The sequence below is a fragment of the Somniosus microcephalus genome, chromosome 2, assembly GCF_052327205.1.
Source record: "Somniosus microcephalus isolate GS21.2 chromosome 2, FLI_Smic_1.0, whole genome shotgun sequence".
In the NCBI taxonomy this organism is placed as follows: Eukaryota; Metazoa; Chordata; class Chondrichthyes; order Squaliformes; family Somniosidae; genus Somniosus; species Somniosus microcephalus.
In genome coordinates this window covers 9,778,216-9,802,416 of record NC_140988.1, presented here as the reverse complement: position 1 = coordinate 9,802,416, position 24,201 = coordinate 9,778,216, and the positions used below count along the sequence as shown (strand labels likewise).

Sequence of the window (24,201 nt, the reverse complement as noted above, 5' to 3'; positions counted from 1 at the left end):
TTTTTCTTCACAGACGTGCAATGCTTCACCACAAGTGGCACTCGCAACAGAGAGACATAATTTCAAAGGGGACTGGAGAAGTACTTATAAAAAAAAACGTAAAAAGGATACAGGGAAACAGGATTAGAGGAGACAGCTCTGATTGAAGGACAAGCACCGAGGCCCTCCTTCTGCACTGTGGCTTCTAGGAGGTGAAAAACGCCACGTCTCATTGCCGTTCCCTCCAAATGCCACAAAATGGCAGCCGTGATGGACCCATGCAACGCCAAAAGATGACGCCTTTAATTGGTTGACGAGCCACCACATGGTAAAAACTTAGTGTGATTCAGATCTAGAAGAGTATTGCCACACAAGTACTGAAGGTGAGACTATTCTGGAGCTATGCCCAAAAGTATTCTTTCCAACATAAAAATCATTCATCGCTCCTCTCTGATGTTCAAACTCTATGACTGCGTGATTCTCTGTGCTAAATTCTTTACAGGTCTGCTGTGAGAACCACTGTCGCGATGCTACAGTTTAGCACCTGATTTACACTGTCTCATCATGAGCCACTGACAGAATAACAAGGCAAAGAAGGAAAAGTCCCTGCTGGGCTGAGCTCTACATGGGATCAAATAGAATTTTACAGAACAGAAACAGGCCATTCGGCCCAACATGGTGGAACACAACAGGCGTTTATGCTCCACACGAGTTCGTCCCACCTTCCTTCCTCTCACCCTATCAGCAAATCCTTCTATTCCTTTCTCCCTCATGTACTTATCTAGCTGCCACTTAAATGCATCTGTGCTATTCACCTCAACTACTCCCTGTGAAGAATGAGAGGTGATCTCATTGAAACATACAAGATACAAGATTCTGAAGGGGTTTGGCAGGGTAGATACTGAGAGGTTGTTTCCCCTGGATGGAGTGTCTAGAACTAGGGGGCATAGTCTCAGGATAAGGGGGCGGCCATTTAAGACCGAGATAAGGAGGAATTTCTTCACTCAGAGTGGTGAATCTTTGGAATTCGCTGCCTCAGAGGGCTGTGAATGCTGAATCTTTGAGTATATTCAAGGCTGAGATCGATAGATTTTTGGACTCGAGGGGAATCGAGGGATATGGAGATCAGGCGGGAAAGTGGAGTTGAGGTCGATGATCAGCCATGATCTTATTGAATGGCGGAGCAGGCTACTCCTGCTCTTTTTTCTTATGTTCTTAAAGAAGTTTCTCCTGAATTCCCTATTGGATTTGTTAGTGACGATCTGATATTTATAGCCCCTAGTTCTGAACTCTCCCCTGCAAGTGGAAACATTTTCTCTACATCTATCCAATCATAGAATCATAGAAATTTACGGCACAGAATGAGGCCATTCGGCCCATCTTGTCCGTGCCGGCCGACAAAGAGCTATTCAATCAAATCCCACTTTTCAGCTCTTGGTCCGTAGCCTTGTAGGTTACAGGCACGTCAATTGCATATCCAACTACTTTTTAAAATGTGATGAGGGTCTCTGCCTCTCCCACCCTTTCAGGCAGTGAGTTCCAGACCCCCGCCATGCTCTGGGTGAAAAATGTCCTCCTCAACTCCCCTCTAATCCTTCTACCAACCCTTCCATCAAACCCTTTCATAATTTTAAAAAGACCTCGACCAGGTTTACCCCTCAGCCTTCCCTTTTCTAGAGAAAAAGAGCCCCAGCCTGTTCAGCCTTTCCTGATAGTTATAACCTCTCAGTTCTGGTATCAACCTTGTAAATCTTTTTTTTTTTTGCTCCATCTCCAGTGGCTCGATCTCCTTTATTTTGTAATATGGAGACCAGAGCTGTGCAATTTGCGGTAAGTTCAGCATAGAATCACACACAGCAAATCCCCCAGATAAATGCAAGGCTAGATTGTTAAAAAAAACTAGCTGTGTGTGGATTAGCATTCGGCTGTCACAGCGGGGCCGAGGGGACATGGCACGCTGATGTTCCCGAGGACTATTAACTGAATCAGGTGGACCTTTACCCACCTTCAACATTACAGGTCTCCGGTAATCACCACCAATCTATTTTTGTTCCACTTGCCACCTTGACCTCTCTCAAGACTCTCCGGTCTATGCAGGCGGTGCAGAAACGCAAGCCGGCGATCAAATGTCTCTTTAAAAAAGGGGAGGTCCACAATCGCCCATCACTGGTGACGCGAATCGTTTTAAAGGTTTTCAAAATGGGTTTTCAGCAGCGGGAAAGCATCAGGAACCCACATCCCGATCTTGTGCTCTCCGTTATCCCCGTGCCGCCCTCTGTTACGATTTGACACGAGGCCAACCCTCTCATGTTTCCCCTCCGGGATTCCCCAGTGATCTGTACACATCTCCTCAAAGCCCCGGGCAGTCTGTGCGCCTTCACAAAGTTATGCACTGGCACTAATACACCTCATACAGTACATTACTCAAGGATGCTATTCCCAAGGCATGCATGAGACAGTAAATAGCTACAACCTACTGACTCCCAGCGATCGATTCATTTAAGAAGTACAGGAAGAAATGACAGTAATTAGCCAGCACATTTCTCGCACAAGGCAATGCTGGGTGAAGGGAAAGTTAATGGTTGCACTGGTGCCTTGTCACTGTGCCATGGCGATGTAACCTCAAACACTAGAGGGCACAAGTTGCTCTTTTTAATGAAAAGCAAGAGAATGCCTGCTTGCCCCCTGTAATTAATGAAGTCACTGACAAAAATCACACATTCCAAAGGCGTCTGTCTGTTCCTTCGATTTTATTAGTGAAGCAACTGCTTTTAAAAGTCAGCTCAAGTTATCTTGTTTTCCAATATGTCAAATGATCAGAAATGTAGTTATCAATAAAAATGAACAAAACATTATATAAAGTCTACAGCACAGAAACAGGCCTTTCGGCCCAACTGGTCTATGCCACTGTTTATGCTCCACACGAGCCTCCTCTCACCCCTCTTCATCTCACTCCATCAGCATAACCTTTTATTCCTTTCTCCCACGTGTGTTTATCCAGCTTCCCATCTAGTGTTCATCTGCTGCTGAAACCCTCATCCATGCTTTTGTTACCTCTAGACTTGACTATTCCAACGCACTCCTGGCCGGCCTCCAACATCCCATTCTCCATAAACTTGAGGTCATCCAAAACTCGGCTGCCCCGTGTCCTAACTCGCACCCAGTCCCGTTCACCCATCACCCCCTGTGCTCACTGCCCCGTGTCCTAACTCGCACCAAGTCCCATTCACCCATCATCCCCTGTGCTCGCTGATCTACATTGGTTCCCAGTTAAGCAACGCCTCGATTTCAAAATTCTCATCCTTGTTTTCAAATCCCTCCATGGCCTGGCTCCCTCGCTACCTCCTCCAGCCCTAAAATCCTCTGGGACCGAGGCGTTCCTCCAATTCTGGCCTCTTGCACATGCCTGATTTTCATCGCTCCACCATTGGTGGCCGTGCCTTCAGCTGCCTGGGCCCTAAGCTCTGGAATTCCCTCCCTAAACCTCTAGCTCTCCTCCTCAAGACGCTCATTAAAGCCTACCTCTTTGACCAAGCTTTTGGTCACCTATCCTAATTTCTCCTTATGTGGCTCAGTGTTAAACCTTGGTTGATGCGATCCTGTAAAGTTTTACTATGTTAAAAGGTGATATATAAATTCAGGCTGTTGTTCTTGCTCCTTAAATTAATATGCTGATAAATAAAAGGCAAAGAATTTGGTTGAAATACAGTCCGAGGCAGCTCAAGAGCCAACGGATAAACCACCACCTAGAACTGACAGCTTGCCCTAGTGTGGATGGGGTGAAGGACAACCTGTCCTTCTCACTCGAGTATCATCACTGAGAAACTTTCACTGAACTGTCAACAGCGAAAAACGCAATCATTCTGCTTAAAGGCCTTGTCCATCTCCCCACAGTCTCTTCCCCCTTCTCTACAAACCCCAACGCTGAGACCTTAGCATCAAACAATTGGAATTTTTATTTTTTTAAATAGTTAATTGGCAAAAGTTTTTAATAATTTTTTTTAATAAAAATAAAACTGTCCATTGACTAAAAAGATTGTCTCAAAAAGTTCACTCCTACAGCCAAATGCGTAGTGTTCAGTATGAACTTTGACCTTCCTCTCCAAGGAAAAGGTGAGACAAAATGTTTTTTTTTTTTTTTTTTATATGCAGCAAGTTGTTATGATCTGGAATGCGCTGCCTGAAAGAATGGTGGAAGCAGATTCAATAGGAACATAAGAATTAGGAGGAGTCGGCCATTCGGCCCCTCCAGCCTGCTCTGCCATTCAATAAGATCATGGCTGATCTTCGACCTCAACTCCACTTGCCCGCCCGGTCCCCATATCCCTCGATTCCCTTAGAGTGCAAAAATCTATCGATCTCAGCCTTGAATATACTCAAAGATTCAGCCTCCACAGCCCTCTGGGGTAGAGAATTCCAAAGCTTCACAACCCTCCGAGTGAAGAAATTCCTCCTCATCTCAGTCTTAAAAGGCCGACCCCTTATCCCGAGACTGTGGCCCCTTAGTTCTAGACTCTCCAGCCAGAGGAAACAACCTCTCAGCATCAATAGTGACTTTCAAAATGTCATTGGATAAATACTTAAAAAGAAAAAAATTGCAGGGCTCTGGGGACAGAGCAGGGGGGAGTGGGACTAATTGGAGAGATCTTTCAAAGAGCCGGCACAGGCACGATGGGCCGAATGGCCTCCCTTTATGCTGTATGATTCTAATGTTTTTCTACGATTCTGTGGTTGATTTGATACAAATTTAAATTCAATAACACCCATTGTTCAACCTACATATTTCTCTTTGCCGGTTATCTTGTTCAATCAATCAGCGCAAAAGTGCGGCCGGTTTAATTAAAGTCTAAAATGAAATGACTATCTCGTGGCTCTGCTTTTTATCGAGTCAGAAGTCCAGCACTTCCGTATCTGGAGTCCGAAGCGAGAAGCGGATGCTGCGAAAACCTCTCAGGTGGCACAATGCGTGTGCGTGTGTGTGGAGAATGAGTGGTATCATTTGATCGTCCAGAACAAATCAGACATAATAGCTCGCCTGCTCTTCCTCTCAGAGGACCAACCGTGTGCCCTGGCAGAGTGGCGAGGCACAGTATGTTAAGTTGGTGGAGGTGCACTGTGCTGATCTTCAGATCGACCTGATTAAGGTTGATGACAACAAGAAATTTGGCGAGTGGGTAGGCCAGGGGGTTTGCCAACCCAGGGATTAAAGGTTAATCTCCAGGACGCTGCTGTGACCAACACCCGGGAGAAAAAAATCATAGGGGCGTTTATAGAACACCTTTAACAGAGTAAAACGTCCCAAGGCGCTTCACAGGTGCGTCTTCAGACAACATTTGACACCGAGCCACGTAAAGAGATATTAGGACAGGTAAATGGTCGGTTTTAAAGGAGCGTTTTAAAAGGAGAAGAGAGAAAGGTAGCGAGGCGGAGAGGTTTAGGGAGGGAATTCCAGAGCTCAGGGCCCAGGCAGCTGAAGGCACGGCCGCCAATGGTGGAGCGATGGAAATCGGGGCGGCTCGAGAGGCCAGAATTGGAGGAGCTCAAAGATCTCGGAGGGTTGTGAGGCTGGAGGAGATTACAGAGATAGGGAGGGGGGGGGGGGCGAGGCCATGGGTTGGATCCAGACCCAAGAAGTGACATGACTGTAAGCTAACCCATAAAAGCAGGAGATCTTTTCCATCCCAGCACTAGTAATCACATTTTGATGAATAAAAAAATACACCAAAAGTAGGCCAAGATAAAGGTTTACCTTATTTGTTTTATTTAAAGTTTTAAACTCCCAGCACATGTTGGATTACTATTTTCCTCTCTTAAGGCCTACTCCTGCTCCTATTTCTTAAGATAAGATTATGGCTGAACTTCTACATCAACTCCACTTTTTCACCCTATCCCCATATCCCTTGATTCTCTTCGTATCCAAAAATCTATCGATCTCAGTCTTGACTATACTCAACGACTGAGTATTTACAACCCTCCAAAGATTCACAACCCTCTGAGTGAAGAAATGTCTCCTCCTCTCAGTCCTAAATGGTCGACCTCTTATCCTGAGACTATGCCCCCTTGTTCTAGACTCTCCAGCCAGGAGGAAACAGCCTCGCAGCATCTACCCTGCCAAGTCCACTGACGTAATAAAACTCACTACGCACTTGGTTTGAGTATAAAGCAAGGCTTTAATCAACTTGTTTCAGAACATGGAGGTCTAGTTGTACTTCACTAGTTCCTTGTCTTACAAAATATCCCTGGGCAAGCTGGGCCCACGCCCGAGTGTTTATACTCCTTGGACGGCGCCACCAGCTGGCCGTCCAGCGTTATTTCATGAGTAGTTTCTTGATGAAATTTATAACATCCTCTAAGAATGTTATACTTTTCACTGAGATTTCCTCTCATTCTTCTAAACTCCAGAGAGTATAGGCCCAATCTACTCAACTTCTCCTCGTAGAACCCCCCTCTCATCCCAGGGATCAACCTAGTGAACCACCGCCTCCAAGGTAAGCTCCTTTTGAAAGGGTTTTCCTATTTGATTGCAAGCACACTGACCCTGCAGGATTATTACTGCGTCAACTGGAGGTAAGAAAGAGACACTTCTGATTTTCCATTCAATTCCGTGGCAAATTCGGGTTGCAGTGGGTTAACGTCTGAAACGGTTATTAGCAACTAAAGTGACAACAGCACAGAAAGATGCTATGCAGCACAACAGGTGCTAGTTTGGTTAAAGAATATGCCATGGGAAATGTCAATTTAAAGCTTTAATCAGCATGTTGTGCTGACAGTTTCAGGCTCGTTCGTTCCAATGCTGTTGATATGTAAACGGTGCGAGATAGGAAGCACAGAAATAACGGAAACCTGAAATTACTTAGGACTCATGATGTTGAAACAATTACTGTCTGAATCTGCAGGGTGTGGGCCAGGTTTTCCTTAAAAGATATGAGACCCAGGTGCCAACAACTTGGTCAAAATGATCGGTTTTAAGGACCGTCTTAAAAAGGAAAGAAAGGCGGAGATGTTTAGGGAGGGAATTTCAGCGCTTAGGGCCGAGGCAGCTGAAGGCACGGCCGCCAATGTCGGAGGGCATTCAGCCCATCGTGCCTCTGCCAGCTCTTTGAAAGAGCTGTCCCATTAGTCCCACTCCCCTGTCCCCTCCCCATAGCCCTGCAAATTGTTTTCCTTTTCAAGTATTTATCGCATTCCCTTTTGAAAGTTACAATTGAATCTGCCAACATTGCCCTTTCAGGCAGCGCGTTCCAGATCACAACAACTCACTGTGTAAAGAAAAAGAATCTCTCCACAGTGTCAGCTGTGGCTCAGTGGGTCACACTCTTGCCTCTGAGTCTAGAAGGTTGTGGGTTTAAGCCCCACTCCAGGGACTTGAGCACATAAAGCTAGGCTGACACTCCCAGTGCAGTGCTGAGGGAGTGCTGCACTGTCGGAGGTGCCGTCTTTCAGATGAGACATTAAACCGAGGCCCCGTCTGCTCTCTCAGTGGATGTAAAAGATCCCATGGCCACTATTTTGAAGAAGAGCAGGGGAGTTATCCCCAGTATCCTGGACAATATTTATCCCTCAACCAACATAACAAAAACAGATGATCTGGTCATTATCGCGTTGCTGTTTGTGGGAGCTTGCTGTGCGCAAATTGGCTACCACATTACAACAGTGATTCCACTTCAAAAGTACTTAATTGGCTGTAAAGCGCTTTGAGACATCCAGTGGTCATGAAAGGCGCTATAGAAATGCAAGTCTTTCTTGTTCATCTCCCCCTCTGGTTCCCCTGCCAGTTATCTTAGAGCTGTGTCCTCTGGCGACCGACTCCTCTTGCCAGCGGAAACATTTACTCCATCAAAACCCCCCTCATAATTTTGAATGCCTCTATTAAATCTCCCTTTACCCTGCTCTGCTCCAAGGACAACAATCCCAGAGCCAATGTTCCCGCCAAGCCGCGCGTTCACCTGCAAGGTCCCGCGCGCACTGTCGATACCGCGCGCAGGCGCAGGAATTAGAATGGGCCGCGCAGGAGGCAGTGCAGCTCACGGGGGACCCTACCCAGAGCTTCTCCAGTCTCTCCACAAGACCCAGATCTCCAGGGGACGCACTGCAGGTCCTGTTTTCAATTATTAAACAGCTAGCAGTGCCTGAAGTTAAATACTGTGACAACATGGCAGACACTGAGCGCCGTCTCCTGATTTCTCGCTACATCTTAAGATATAATACTCATTGTATCGACCTGTGAAAGACAAAAGGCTGAGTGAATTCTGACGGATACAAACCCTGGGCCTTTCAATCCTGACGCTCAATTGACGGAGCCATCTGACAATCATATATTCATTTCTAAACTTCACAAGTCATTTTTACAAATCTCCTGTAAAATACCTGTCCACTGTTTTTAGCTTCAATATCATTCAATTCATTTTTACTGACAGCTTGCATAATAGCAGATGTTGCTCGTGTTTCCAGTCATTTCATTTGAATGTTTTACTTCTCGGTGCCAAACTGGGGTTGATAATGGGCGGCATTGAGTTGAACAGAACTGGGTCTATTTCGCAAAGAATGAGCCTTCTGTAGTTCGTTATCTTTTTCACAAGGATACAAAGGAAATTCTTTTCCATACTCTCACAACCTCCCAAAAATGCATTGTAAAGAAAAACTGATCACTATTTTTATCTATCTCTCTATATCTATGAGGAGAGATAGAGATAGAAATTTAGAGAGAGAGATAGAGAGAGGGGGACAGAGAGATAGAGAGAGGGATTCAGAGCTAGAGATAGAGAGAGGGGGACAGAGAGATAGAGAGAGGGATTCAGAGATAGAGAGAGGGGGAGAGATAGAGAGAGGGATTCAGAGCTAGAGATAGAGGGGGACAGAGAGATAGAGAGAGGGGGACAGAGAGCTAGAGAGAGGGGGACAGAGAGATAGAGAGAGGGATTCAGAGCTAGAGATAGAGAGAGGGATTCAGAGATAGAGAGAGGGGGGCAGAGAGATAGAGAGAGGGAGACAGAGACAGGGAGAGGGGGACAGAGATAGAGAGAGGGATTCAGAGAGGTGGATTCGCAGGGGTAGAAATCTGTCTCGGGCGGTGGTGCAGAACGGGCGGTATCGGATCGGCCGGCCATTATATTCAGTCCTATTGCAGTCAATAGAATTAAATATCAGGCGCTGCGTATAACGGATGGCGGATCCGATACCGGCCACTTTGCACCACCGCCCGTGACAGATTTCTACCCCATGGAGGGGTGGATTTATAGAGGGTGGATTCATGGAGGGGCGGATTTATAGAGGGTGGATTCACGGAGGGCGAATTTATAGAGGGTGGATTCATGGAGGGGCGGATTTATAAAGGGTGGATTCACGGAGGGCGGATTTATAAAGGGTGGATTCATGGAGGGGCGGATTTATAGAGGGTGGATTCATGGAGGGGCGGATTTATAGAGGGTGGATTCACGGAGGGGTGGATTTATAGAGGGTGGATTCACGGAGGGGTGGATTTATAGAGGGTGGATTCACAGAGGGGTGGATTTATAAAGGGTGGATTCACGGAGGGGCGGATTTATAGAGGGTGGATTCATGGAGGGGCGGATTTATAAAGGGTGGATTCACGGAGGGGTGGATTTATAGAGGGTGGATTCACGGAGGGGTGGATTTATAAAGGGTGGATTCACGGAGGGGCGGATTTATAGAGGGTGGATTCACGGAGGGGTGGATTTATAGAGGGTGGATTCACGGAGGGCGGATTTATAAAGGGTGGATTCACAGAGGGCGGATTTATAGAGGGTGGATTCACGGAGGGCGGATTTATAGAGGGTGGATTCACGGAGGGCGGATTTATAGAGGGTGGATTCACGGAGGGCGGATTTATAAAGGGTGGATTCACGGAGGGGTGGATTTATAGAGGGTGGATTCACGGAGGGGTGGATTTATAGAGGGTGGATTCAGGGAGGGGTGGATTTATAGAGGGTGGATTCACGGAGGGGTGGATTTATAGAGGGTGGATTCAGGGAGGGGTGGATTTATAGAGGGTGGATTCACGGAGGGGTGGATTTATAGAGGGTGGATTCAGGGAGGGGTGGATTTATAGAGGGTGGATTCAGGGAGGGGTGGATTTATAGAGGGTGGATTCACAGAGGGGTGGATTTATAGAGGGTGGATTCAGGGAGGGGTGGATTTATAGAGGGTGGATTCACGGAGGGGTGGATTTATAAAGGGTGGATTCACGGAGGGGGGGGTGGATTTATAGAGGGTGGATTCACGGAGGGGTGGATTTATAAAAGGGTGGATTCACGGAGGGGCGGATTTATAGAGGGTGGATTCACAGAGGGGGGGTGGATTTATAGAGGGTGGATTCACAGAGGGGGGGTGGATTTATAGAGGGTGGATTCACAGAGGGGGGGTGGATTTATAGAGGGTGGATTCACAGAGGGGGGGTGGATTTATAGAGGGTGGATTCACAGAGGGGGGGTGGATTTATAGAGGGTGGATTCACAGAGGGGGGGTGGATTTATAGAGGGTGGATTCACGGAGGGGCGGATTTATAGAGGGTGGATTCACAGAGGGGGGGTGGATTTATAGAGGGTGGATTCACGGAGGAGTGGATTTATAGAGGGTGGATTCACGGAGGAGTGGACTCGGAGATATGAATCCCCTGCCCTTCCCCCCCCAGGATACTTTCTTTACTGTTGTGCAAATTCAGAATGCAATGGAAACTCCTAAATACAAGATGTTTAAAGTTTGTCCCTTTTAAATTGTGACTTCCATTTTTGTTCCAATTGAAAACAAACTCACGACCTGCTGGTGCTGTCTGTCTTCCTCTTTCAGTGGCAGATACTGCAATGTTATCATATATTCCCCCATTGGAATCGAACTCAATCTAACTCACTTTGAGAAAGGGCGTGAGCACGTGAGAGGTAACAAAGGGAACGTGGGATTGAGAGACACCAATAATTTGCAATCTGTTGAAAAGAACTGAAGTTTTTGAGAGAGGGATAGAGAGAGTGATGCCATGAAGAAAACTCCATTGGCTATCCTCAGTCAATACTTCCAACATCACTGCATCTCACACCTTCCCTGCCCCCACAACCCCCCAAACATGTCATTTTCATAATTCCCATCACTACTGACATGCAGACTGCACTAGCAACAACCACAAGCTACTGCAACAAAGTCAACTTCATTCAAAAGAAAGTAGTCAGAGAAATTGCAAGCACTTGCATGTTTCACTAGAAAGCAGCTGGATGTCTATCCAACCTGTACCTTGTACCAGCGACTCGAGCACAAATATCTAGGCTGACACTCCCAGTGCAGTACTGAGGGAGTGTCAGAGGTGCCGTCTTTCGGATGAGTTGTTAAACAGAGGCTCCATCTGCCCTCTCGGGTGGACATAAAAGATCCCATGGCACTATTTCGTAGAAGAGCAAGGAGTTCTCCCCGGTGTCCTGGGGCCAATATTTATCCCTCAATCAACATCACTAAAACAGATTATCTGGTCGTTATCACATTGCTGTTTGTGGGAGCTTGCTGCTTTTCCTACATTACAACAGTGACTACACTTCAAAAAGTACTTCATTGGCTGTAAAGCGCTTTGGGACGTTCAGTGGTCATGAAAGGCGCTATAGAAATGCAAGTCTGTCTTTGTAGCACTGAAGTGGCATTTCATAGTTCGTCGAGGTAGAGGCGAACCACACTTACAATCTTGTTCACGATTAAAGACAGCTCAGAGGGCCGTTAGTGATGCTGGTGGTTAGCGCGGGGGGGAAATTATATAAATAGGAATTTAATTTTTTCAAGTTGCCAACTCTGGTTGGACATATTGCTGGAGGTTTCATCCCATGACATCTCACCAATTGCCCCACCCAATCAAAGAGCCTTGCCCCCCACCCCCAATAATTTTAGAATTAGTGGGTTATAGTGTTCTAAGAAAATGAAAAAGAACCCACAATTTTGTTTAATGCCCCAATGTTTTTTTTCTCTCTGGGTTGCTTGCAGCAGTGTCCAAGAGGTGATTCCTAGAGTTGGCAACCTAATTATAAAGTGGGTGTTTGCAAAGGGGGTTAAGCAGAACCCTGCGGAAGGTGGCACTTCAGAAGCTGCTATGTTGGGAGTTTTCAATCTCAGCCATTGCACCATTTAGGAATTGCTGGTGAGTGGACAGGGGATGCTCCATAGGAGGTAGAAGGTGGGGGGGGGTGTTAGTTAAAAGGGAGGGACTCCACCTGTGCACCTCTCAGGGGTCGGTTTTGGGGGGAGAAGAGGAAAGGAGAGGGGAGGGGGAGAGGGGAGAGAGAGAGGGTGCAGCTGCCGACACGGTGGAGGGTAATTTAAACCTGACTCGCCGGGTAGGAATCCCCGTCCAATATTACCTATCGGGCGGGGCGAGGTTAACATTGCTCCCACTCGGTTTCAGCTGCTGTCATAGGGCGACCAGGAACAACAGGGAGAGAAAAAGACAACAACGCAAAGAAAACAAAGTGACAATTATGGATGTGAAACATTCGGAAATAACGCGCAAGTGAATGTTGACCCACGGCCTCTTGCCCGGGGTTGTCTCGCAGGTCCGGACTGTGATCAAACTTGAAATGCTGCAGTAATGCACTCACCAGGTTGTAGTGACCGAGCAATGGTCAGACTAACTCCCCCCAGCGCCGTCTCCCTCCCCGGCCCTTGCCGGAGTTTGCTCAAACCTGCCCACCTGACAGCTGCCTGTGATTTTAAAACAAGATCACTGGCTCAGTCCAGTTCCACCACAGGCTTGCTTTAAATGCACTTTACCGAAATATCATGGCTTGCTATCTAAACAGGACTCAGCTAATGGACTTCGAACAATGAGCAAGATAATACAGTCCACTTGATAGTTAGCAAGCAGCCCCTGTGAAAGCATAGCTAGACATTGAGGGCCCAGGCGTTCAGGTTTTTAATTAGTTTTAATTAGCTTTCACTCTTTTGCACAGGATTGCTATCACTTGGCGGTGAGCTGGGAAATGTGGCTTTTCATACCATCTCCAGAATATTTAAAGTTGATGTACAGTGGGAGAAAAATGGTTATGCCTGCTATCCAAAGGTAGGGGCAACTGTGTTTTAATATGACCCATTCCTTAGCGTCTTGCTCACGAGGTCTAGCCAATGGATCTGTATTATCACAGACCATTAACCGCAGTACTTACTGTCAGCTGTCTGATTGGATTAGCTGCATTTCTGGAAAACCGGGATCCTGACAATAATTATTTGATTAAGAGTTTAATAATCAATAGGGTTCTGATCCATCAATCACTGATGATCTCCACCACCCCCGGCCCTTGTCTTCTGTGACACTATCATTAGCCTGATTAAGTCCCTGGAGACCCAAGAATCTCAGTGGTCAGAATTAAAGGGACAGTCCCGTCATATAGATATGATGATCAACGTTTAGAAATTTGGGAGCCTCAGTTTTAACTGTCTAAATAAAAAAGCAATTTTAAAATTTGGTTAATCAATTTAAAAATCAGTCAAGCAGCACGTGAAGTGGCTACCTCGGTAAAAGATATAGAGAGGCGTATAACACAGCCGTAAAACTTGGAATTAAAAGTCCCAAGTCTTCTTTATTCATCTTGCACATACTGTTAATCGTGAAGGACAAGGTTTGCCATGACCCTACGCGAAGGTCAGTCGTACGGGTGCATGAGAAGCTGCGGCAGGAGGCAAAGGGTAATTTTTTAAAAACATGCCAGGCATTGCTTTGGCTCAAGGTGAGTTTAAGGTGCCAACACAATTGCTGGAAATGGCCAAAAAAAATCCCCTGCAACTGAAATACACCGGAAATGAAGAAATTTGCAAGGGCTATGGGGACAGAGCAGGGGAGGGGGACTAATTAGAGAGCTCTTTCAAAGAGCTGGCACAGGCACGATGGGCTGAATGGCCTCCTCCTGTGCTGTATGATTCTCTGCTAATCTATTGAAAATACAGGGAGAGTAATGGCCAAAGCCGCTCCGAGTAATCAACATTCAAAATGCTCCTTCTAGGTACACATGGCAGGAGAGCTAGAGGGCTTCTGATAGCCAATCAGGGCAAACGCTTTCTCTGCCTCCCAGCTCTAATATCTGTTAGGTGTAAATACATTTTTACATATTCCCAATCGAATGACATCATTTCATCCTTCTCCATGAGGTTATAGTCCTTTGTAAATCCTTTGTGAAATGATCGGATCACCACTTGATTACATTAGGAGGAGCTCGGGGAATTGAAATACTAGTATGTGCTGTGAAACCTTAAACTTAATCCAATGAATCATCCCTTCGTTGTCTGGCATTTCCACGTGACCATCCTTAGTGACATTGTTTCTCAGCAGTTTCAGGGCTGGGCACATTGTTCAACTTCCCTCCCTCGGAATAAAAAACTCAGTGGGAGTTAGTACCTTTAGCTGGAGGGTTTTGGCCCTTGGAAGCTCTCTGCGCACACTCACTCACACCCGCATAGACTCACACCCGCACACCAACACTCACACCTGCACACAGCCGCACACAATCACTCACACCCGCACACACAAACCCACACTCACTCGCTCACACCCGCACACACACACCGACACACTAACTCACACCCGCACACACACACCCTCACACACACCCACACACACTAACTCACACCCGCAAACACACCCTCATACACACACACACCTGCATACACATACCCGCACACACTCACACCCGCACACAATCATTCACGCCCGCATACACTCACCCGCACACACACACACACTCACACCCACACACACACCCACACCCATTCACAACTGCACACACTCACTCACACACACTCACACTCACACAACCGCACACACTCACTCACACTCACACACACCCGCACACACTCACTCACTCACACACACTCACATACACCGACAACCGCACACACACATCCACACACACCTGCATACACACACCTGCACACCCACACACACTCACACCCGCACACACTCAAAACTGCACACAATCACTCACACCCGCACACAATCACACACCCCGCACACACTCACACCGTCACTCACACCCACACACACTCAATCACACCCACACACTCACTCACACCCACACACGCACACACTCACTCACAACTGCGCACACACCCACACACTCACTCACACCTGCACACTTACACACACACACTCACAACCACATACACACACACGCACACACTCACGCCCGCACACTCATTCATACCTGCACACTCACTCACACCCATACACACTCACACCGCACACAATCGCTCACACCTGCACACACTCACTCACACCCGCACACAATCACTCACACTCACACCCGCACACACTCACGCCCGCACACATTCACACCCACACACACACTCACACTCACACCTGCACACACTCACACCCAGACACAATCATTCACACCCACACACACCAGCATACACTCACTCCCGCACATGCTCACTCCCGCACACACTCACTCACACCCGCAAACACTCACATCTGCAAACACTCACACCCGCACACAATCACTTGCACCCACACACTCACACCCACACACAATCACTCATACCCACACACTCACACCCACACACACTCACTCACACCGCACACACACCCACACACACTCACTCCCACACACAATCACTCCCGCACACAATCACTCACACCCGCACACACACCCGCTGACACTCACTCACACCCGCAGACACTCACTCACACCCGCATACACACTCACTCACACCCACTCACACACACCCACACAATCACACCCGCACACACATACACACACTCCCACCCGCACACACTCACACAAACACTCACTCACACAGACACACACACACACCAAAACACACACACACTCACAAACACACTCACATACTCACACTCACATACTCACAATCACACCCACACACACACACTCACACACATCAAAAGACACACTCACAAACATACTCACACACACACATACTCACACACACACATACTCACACACACACATACACACACACCGCACTCTCACACGCACTCTCACACACACTCTCACACGCACTCTCACACACAGACTCACAATCACACTCACGCACACACACACAATCACACTCACAATCACACACACACACAATCACACACACAGACACACACACAGACACACACTAATGCACACATCCACACACACACACTCACATGCAACACACATACTCACATATGCACACACTCACACGCACACACACACACTCTCACACAGACACACACACTCCCTCACTCACACTCACTCACCTCTCACACACATTGATACACACACACATGCACATACTCACACTCACAACTAACACACACACACCCACAACCACACACAGACTCACATACACACACTCACAAACACACACTCACTGACACACACACTCACATACTCACACACACACACTCACACACAATCACACACACACACACAATCAAAACACACACTCACAAACACACTCACACACACACATACTCACACTCACATACTCACACACACACACAATCACACACACCGCACACTCACACGCACACACTCACACACACTCACACGCACACACTCACACACATTCACACACACCCGCACCCACCCGCACCCATACACTCACACACACACAATCACACACACACACAGACTCACATACAGACTCACAATCACACACACACTAAAACTTACACACTCACACACACACACATTCACAAACACACCCGCACACTCACACATACACTAACTCACACACATCCACACACACACTCACATGCAACACACACTCACACTCACACACACACTCACTCTCACAGACACACACACACATTCCCTCACTCACACTCACTCACACTCTCACACACATTGATACACACACACACTCACAACTAACACATACACTCTCTCACACACACACACCCACAACCACACAGACTCACCCACACACTGACACACACACTCACATACTCACACACACACAGCCACTCTCTCACACACACACACACAATCACACTCACGCACACACACACAATCACACACACACACACACAATCACACACACACACAATCACACACACAATCACACATACACTCGCATACAGACACACACACACACACAAACTTACACACTCACACCCACACACCGACACACTCACACACACACTCTCAAACACACCCGTACATTCACACATACACTCACTCACACACACTCACATGCAACAACAAACTCACACACTCACACTCACTCTCACACAGACACACACTCTCCTCACACTCACACTCACACACTCACACTATCACACACACTCACTCACTCACACACAAACTCTCACACACACACTCACACAAAAACACACACCCTCACACACATACATACACACACTCTCGTACACACACACTCACTCTCATACACACACTCACACATACACACTCACACACATACACACTCACCCACACACTCTCTCTCACACACACACACACTCTCGCGCACACACACACGCACACACACTCACACACTCATACACACACTCACACACACACTCACTCACATACACTCACTCAGTCTCACACACACACTCACCACACTCACACCCACTCACAGTCTCACACACACACACACACACTCTCACTCACACTCACACACTCAAACTTACACACACACACTCACTGCTAACACTCACACACTCTCTCACACACACACTCACCACACACACTCAGTCACACACACTCAGTCACACACACTCAGTCACACACACACACTCACACTCAAACTCTCACACACACGCACACACACTGCTAACACACACACACTCTCACACACACACTCACACACACCACACACTCACAAACACACTCACACACACACTCACACACACACTCACCCTCACCCTCACACACTCACACTCTCACACACTCACACCACACTCACACTGTCACACACACTCTCACACACTCACACCACACTCACACTCTCACACACACTCTCACACACACTCTCACACACACTCTCACACACACTCTCACGCACACACACTCACCACACTCACACACACTCATACACACAGTCTCACACACACACACACACACACTCAAACTCACACATTCACGCACACTCACACACACTCTCACACACACACTGCTAACACACACACACTGCTAACACACTCACACACACTCTCACACACACACTCACACTCACCACACACTGCTAACACACTCACTCTCACACACTGCTAACACACTCACTCTCACACACTGCTAACACACTCACACACACACTCTCACACACACACTCACACTCACACACACACACACTCACACACTGCTAACACACTCACACACACACTCTCACACACTGCTAACACACACACACACACTCTCACACACTGCTAACACACTCACACACACACTCTCACACACACGCTCACACACACTCTCACACACCACACACACACTCACTCACACTCACACCATCACACACTCACTCACACTCACCACACACTCACCACACACACACACACACACACACACGCTCACACACACGCTCACACACTAACTTATCCCACATTCTGTGCTGCCCTGTATTTGTGAAGATCTTCTTCATTATCACTCACAGCCTTGAATTCAAAAGCTGCCACACAAAATAGTGAACAGAAATCAAGAACTTGTGTATTGGGGAAGTACGACACATCTTACAAATTACATCAAATTTTCAGCACAGAAACAGGCCATTCGGCCCAACTGGTCCGTGCTGGTGTTTATGCTCCACACCAGCCTCCTCCCACCCTCCTCATCTCACCCTATCAGCATATCCTCCTATTCCTTTTTCACTCATGAACTAATCCAGCTTCCCCTTAAATCCATCTATACTATTCGCCTCAACCATTCCCTGTGGTAGCGAGTTCCACATTCTCAGCACTCTCTGGGTAAAGAAGTTTCTCCTGAATTCCCTATTGGATTTATTAGTGACTATCTTATATTTATGGACCCCTAGTTCTGGTCTCCCCCACAAGTGGAAACATTTTCTCTACTTCAACCCTATCGAACCCCTTCATAATTGTAAAGACCTCCATCAGGTCACCTCCCCACCCCCCCCCCCCCTCCCTGCTGTTTTCTGGAGAAAAGAGCCCCAGCTTGTTCAGTCTTGAAACGAAGGGTCGAGCTCTGTTATCGTAGCATGCTTTCGACAGTTTACAATTAACTTGTGTAAAACAATATCAAGTTTAAAACACTGGGATAACACAGAAAAATGAATGCTATTATATGTTAATTTTTTTTTAAAGGGGCGATGTCACATTTTGTTAACCTACTTGTTACTAACATTTGGGGGCGCTTGTTCAAGAGAAGAATCCGTGACATATTTCTGGTGAAACTTGGAACAGTCGCATCTCTCCAGTATATTTATTCCCTGTGCAGTTACTTTACGAGTTTCGAACTTTAAAAAAACGAGCTTGAATGAAATAGCCACAGGGGGAAGGGACAAAACAAAAGATAGGCAAAGCTTTTAAAGACAGGATTACACATCAAAAAGAGACTGCGGGAAGAAATTCTGCAAGTTAAGGGGGCCTAACTGTAAAATCCTGGCTCAATGCAAAAAGATAGGTTCTTTGCAATGCAATAAATGCAAAATGAATTAATCCAATGGGGAGGGTTTTTTTTGGGCGGAGAGGGGGTCAAAACATTTCTTGTGCAGAACCCGCATGCTGTCTGTGCCTGGGGTCCTGCTGGATGCCTTCCATTCTAATTTGACTTGCCCCCACACCCCCAGGACAAGCAATGCTGGCTATCTCTGTGAGAGGCACTCCAGAATCTGTTAAGTGGCTCTTTCTCTCTCTCTCTCTCTCTCCCCCTGTCCCTCCAGCTGGTTCCCAGTTTTTTTTTAAAACATAAAAACGATTAAGACTCCCTTGTAACTGCAGACAACCCCCCCCCTCCTCCCAGCAACCAAGATCAGCGAACACAACTAACAACCAATATAATCACTATCAGTGACGGCGCCACAATGCAGCCAGAAGTCAGACTTTTCTTTAAAAAAAAACCAAATGCTTCACTCCGTGGGACAAGCCTGAAATTTCACCCCCCCTCCCAAATATACCGCACACATGCACTCTTCATATGTATGAAGGGAGCCTCTTTATATGGATGCAATCCCATATTGCTGTATCTGCATTTGATTTTATTTCACGAATTGCATTCTGCAGACGCAAAGGAGCCTCAATCCTCTTTGCTGCACTTGTATCCCTGCCATATCCAGAGTGTTTGCTCCAGCGCATCCCCCTTGCTTTTTAGCCCCATCTTCTAAACGGGTGCCTGAGACTTGGGCAGAGATTTCGAAAGAGGTCCACGCATTGTATCAAGAGATGCCGCACCAATTCGCCCAATCCGTTGCCCATCAGATTGTGTGCAATGTCTAACGTGTTTGCTTAGTACAATAATAAAAAATAATCAGATATCCGTTGTCCAATTGGTGCTGTGTTTTTTTTTAAGTCTGTTAGCTCGGAGTTGGGTGGGTTGGGAGGCAGATAGCACACCGACCCGTTTCAAAAAACAAAATAAGCAAATGCGACAAATTTGCTGATCGATTCATTTGTAAAACAACTGGAAAAAGATTTTTTGTTGTTGTTTCAATCCAGGCGGCTTCGCCCATCAATAGATAATGTTCTAAACTCCCTTGGTGCACAGGCTCATCTGTCTGTCTGTCTGTCTGTGTGTGAATCGGTGGCGAAGGGGGAGATAGAGGACCAGCTTTTAGGGAGCTGGAGATGGTGAAGTTAATAGCTACAAAGTGTAATAATATAAACGACTAGGTTGCATTTTAAACAAACGTGAGGCGTAAGTCTTCCCCATCGCCCTCAATCACCCCCTCCAGTCTGAGGGAGGGAAAAAAGGGAGATTCAAAATGAACCAGCAGAGTTCAAAATCTCTCCATCCGACATCTCCAACTCTCCGGGGCCGTGAGCAACTAACCCGGGCCACCTCGCCAGAAGGTAGGACACTGGCTGTACTGTTACTTTAAAGCGTATTTTAAGTATTTAACACAAGACATGGGCATGCGGACCCAGGAACCTATATACAAAATCAGAATAACATCACAATAATGCACCAACACAATTCTATACACATCAACGTTTCACACACAGCTCCACTACCAATCCAAAACCCAGCTACACAACTGGCTCACTGGGTCAGATTAACATATGTGTTTCAATTAAACATTAAAAAAAATTAATGGATAGTAATATCACTGAGTTCTGGACCATCCCATCTAATCTCCCTATTAGCAACCCTCCCTCTCTAACCTGCAGCGACCCGCAACTGTAGCATCAAACTAAGTGATGGGGTCTCTCGGCTCTCTAACCGAGTCTCCCTCTCCCTCTCCTACCCCTCTCTCTCCCTGTCCCTCTCCCTCTCTCCCTCTCCCTCTCCCCCTCTCCCTGTCCCTCTCTCCTCCTCCTCTCCCCTCTCTCTCTCTCTCCCTGTCCCCTGTCTTCTCTCCCTCTCCCTGTCCCCTCTCTCTCCCTCTTTCCTTCTCCCTCTCTCCCTGTCCCCTCTTTCTTCCTCCCTCTCCCTCTCTCCCCTCTTTCTCCCTCTCTCCCTGTCCCCTCTCTCTCTCCTTCTCCCTCTCCCTCTCGCTCCCTGTCCCCTCTCTCTTTCCCTCTCCCTGCCCTCCCTCCCTCTCTCCTTCTCCCGCCTCTCCCTCTCGCACCTTCTCCCTTCCCTCTCTTCTCCCTCCCTCTCTCACTCCCTGTCCCCTCCCTCCCTCCCTCTCTCCCATTCTCCCTTCCCTCTCTTCTCCCTCCCTCTCTCTCTCCGTCCCCTCTCTCTCTCCCTGTCCCCTCTCTCCCCTTCTCCCTTCCCTCTCTCACCTTCTCCCTCCCTCTCTCTCCCTGTCCCCTCTCTCCCTCCCTCTCTCCCACCTTCTCCCTCCCTCTCTCTCCCTGTCCCCTCTCTCCCTCCCTCTCTCCCACCTTCTCCCTTCCCTCTCTCTCTCCCTGTCCCCTCTCTCCCTCTCTCTCGCACCTTCTCCCTTCCCTCTCTTCTCCCTCCCTCTCCCTCTCCCTGCCCCCTCTCTCCCCTTCTCCCTTCCCTCTCTGCCTCATCCTCTTACCTTGAGATGCCCGGAGCTCCGCGATCGCTGCCAGAGCAGGTAGCAGCAACACTCGGAACAAGTTCTGCACTCTTATTCCACACTGACTTTCCCCCATGGCTTTGTAAAAAAAAAAGAAGGGAGGTGGGGGAAGTTGAGGGAGAGGGGAAGGGGGTAGTTGGGGAGGTTTCCACAAGAAAGGAGCAAACAGCCGTCGAGATCCTTTTTAAGTTGAAACGGGTTCTTCTCCTGCAGCCAGGTTCCGAGTCAGATCGGGAGGAGAGGGGTTGGGGGGTGGGGAGGAGGGGGGGGGGGGGGTGGTGGTGGATGGAAGAAATAAAAAGAATTAAAAGCCCCTGTTCAAATCGGAGTTCCTCCAGGTCCAGATGCAACCAGAAAGGTGAATGCCACCGCCCTTTAACCTCTTCTGTGTCTTTCCACCTTCTAAATTGCAACCGTGCCAAGATAATAATTGAAGGAGGAGAAAAAAAAGTTTTCTTCTGTGTGCTAATTATTTTTTTGCAGCAGAAGGTTGTCCCGTGGTTTTTTTTTAAGATCCAGGTTGGAGGACAGGTCTATGGTCTGATGGGGGAACAAACTCTCTCTCTTGCAAAGACTGTCTTCTTGTGGGATCAGAGCATCCTTAGTACTGCTAACTGTGCGCCTCTGCACTCCAGGCTGTGAGAGAACGAGTTGTAAACACTAGAGGGAAGATTGTGTGAGAGAGAGAAGAGAGAGAGAGAGAGAGAGAGCTCTGTCTTAGACACAGTTGCCTGTCCAATAGTGTTCAGCATTTCCCTTTGCCTAGTTCTACTGCTGCAGACTGAAAAACCTGGGCTGGATTGTCGAGGGACTGGAGTTGTCGAGCAGAATAAGGTTTGTGCAAAAAATCGTAACTCAAATCAAGGGTATTTTTCAGCAGACCATTTAGCAAGCCTCGCTGAGAATTTCTTATACTTAAAGTGGCCCGCTGTTTTCATCAAAATATCTGTGGCATTGTTGGCAAATATATTTGCATTTATGTAGCGCCTGTCACAACCTCAGGATGTCCCAAAGCGCGCCACAGCCAATGAAGTACTTTTGAAGTGTAGTCACTGTTGTAATGTAGGAAACGCGGCAGCCAATTTGCACACAGCAAGCCCCCACAAACAACAATGAGAAAATGACCACTGTTTTTAGTGATGATGGTTGAGGGACAAATATTGACCAGGACATTACACATTACTTACCTGCTCTTTTTTGAAATAGTGCCGTGGGATCTTTTACGTCCACTTGAGAGGGTGGGCGGGGCCTCGGTTTAACGTCTCATCCGAAAGACGGCACCTCCGACAGGGCTGCACTCCCTCAGTACTGCACTGGGAGTGTCAGCCTAGATTGTGCTCAAGTCCCTGAAACCACAACCTTCTAACTCAGTAGGTTAGAGTGCTGTCAACTGAGCCACAGCTGACACTTTTGACACACTGACATAGATCAGGCATTCTCACGTTGAAGAGGATGGTGTCACGTTTACATAACATCATTGTGACCACTGTGGCTGTGTCAGCCATGGCTCAGTCGGCAGCCCTCCTGCCTCTGAGGTTCAAGTCCCACTTCAGAGACTTGAGTGCAAAAAGCTAGGTTGATATTCCAGTGCAGTACTGAAGGAGTGCTGCACTGTTGGAGGTGCCGTCTTTTGGATGAGACGTTAAACCAAGGCCGCATCTGCCCTCTCAGGTGGGCGTAAATAATCCCATGGTACTGATTTCAAAGAAGAGCAGGGGGGTTCTCCTCGGTGTCCTGGCCAATATTTATCCCTCAATCAACATCAATAAAACAGATACAAAAGCAAAATACTGCAGATGCTGGAAATCTGAAATAAAAACAGAAAATGCTGGAAATACTCAGCAGGCCAGGCAGCATCTGTGGAGGGAGAAACAGAGTTAACGTTTCAGGTCGGTGACCCTTCGTCAGACCCTTCTGAGTATTTCCAGCATTTTCTGTTTTTATTTCACTAAAGCAGATTATCTGGTCACTATCGCATTGCTGTTTGTGGGAGCTTGCTGTGTGCAAATTGGCTGCCGTGTTTCCTACATTACAACAGTGAAAAGAAAGAAAGACTTGCATTTCTATAGCGCCTTTCACGACCACCGGATGTCTCAAAGCGCTTTACAGCCAATGAAGTACTTCTGAAGTGTAGTCACTGTT

General features: G+C 47.4%; 1 protein-coding gene across 3 annotated transcripts in view; it reads right to left on the bottom strand.

Annotated features, from left to right (window-relative positions):
- Positions 1–22,730, bottom strand: part of LOC147122540 (netrin receptor UNC5C-like) — a 690,555-nt gene extending 667,825 nt beyond the window's left edge. For all 3 annotated transcript variants that reach the window (XM_086006449.1, XM_086006469.1, XM_086006460.1), the window contains exon 1: positions 22,039–22,730. In XM_086006449.1, the coding sequence (XP_085862575.1) occupies positions 22,039–22,135 (97 nt within the window). In that variant the 5' untranslated portion in view covers positions 22,136–22,730. The remainder of the gene's footprint in view (positions 1–22,038) is intronic.
- Positions 22,731–24,201: the final 1,471 nt, after the last annotated feature.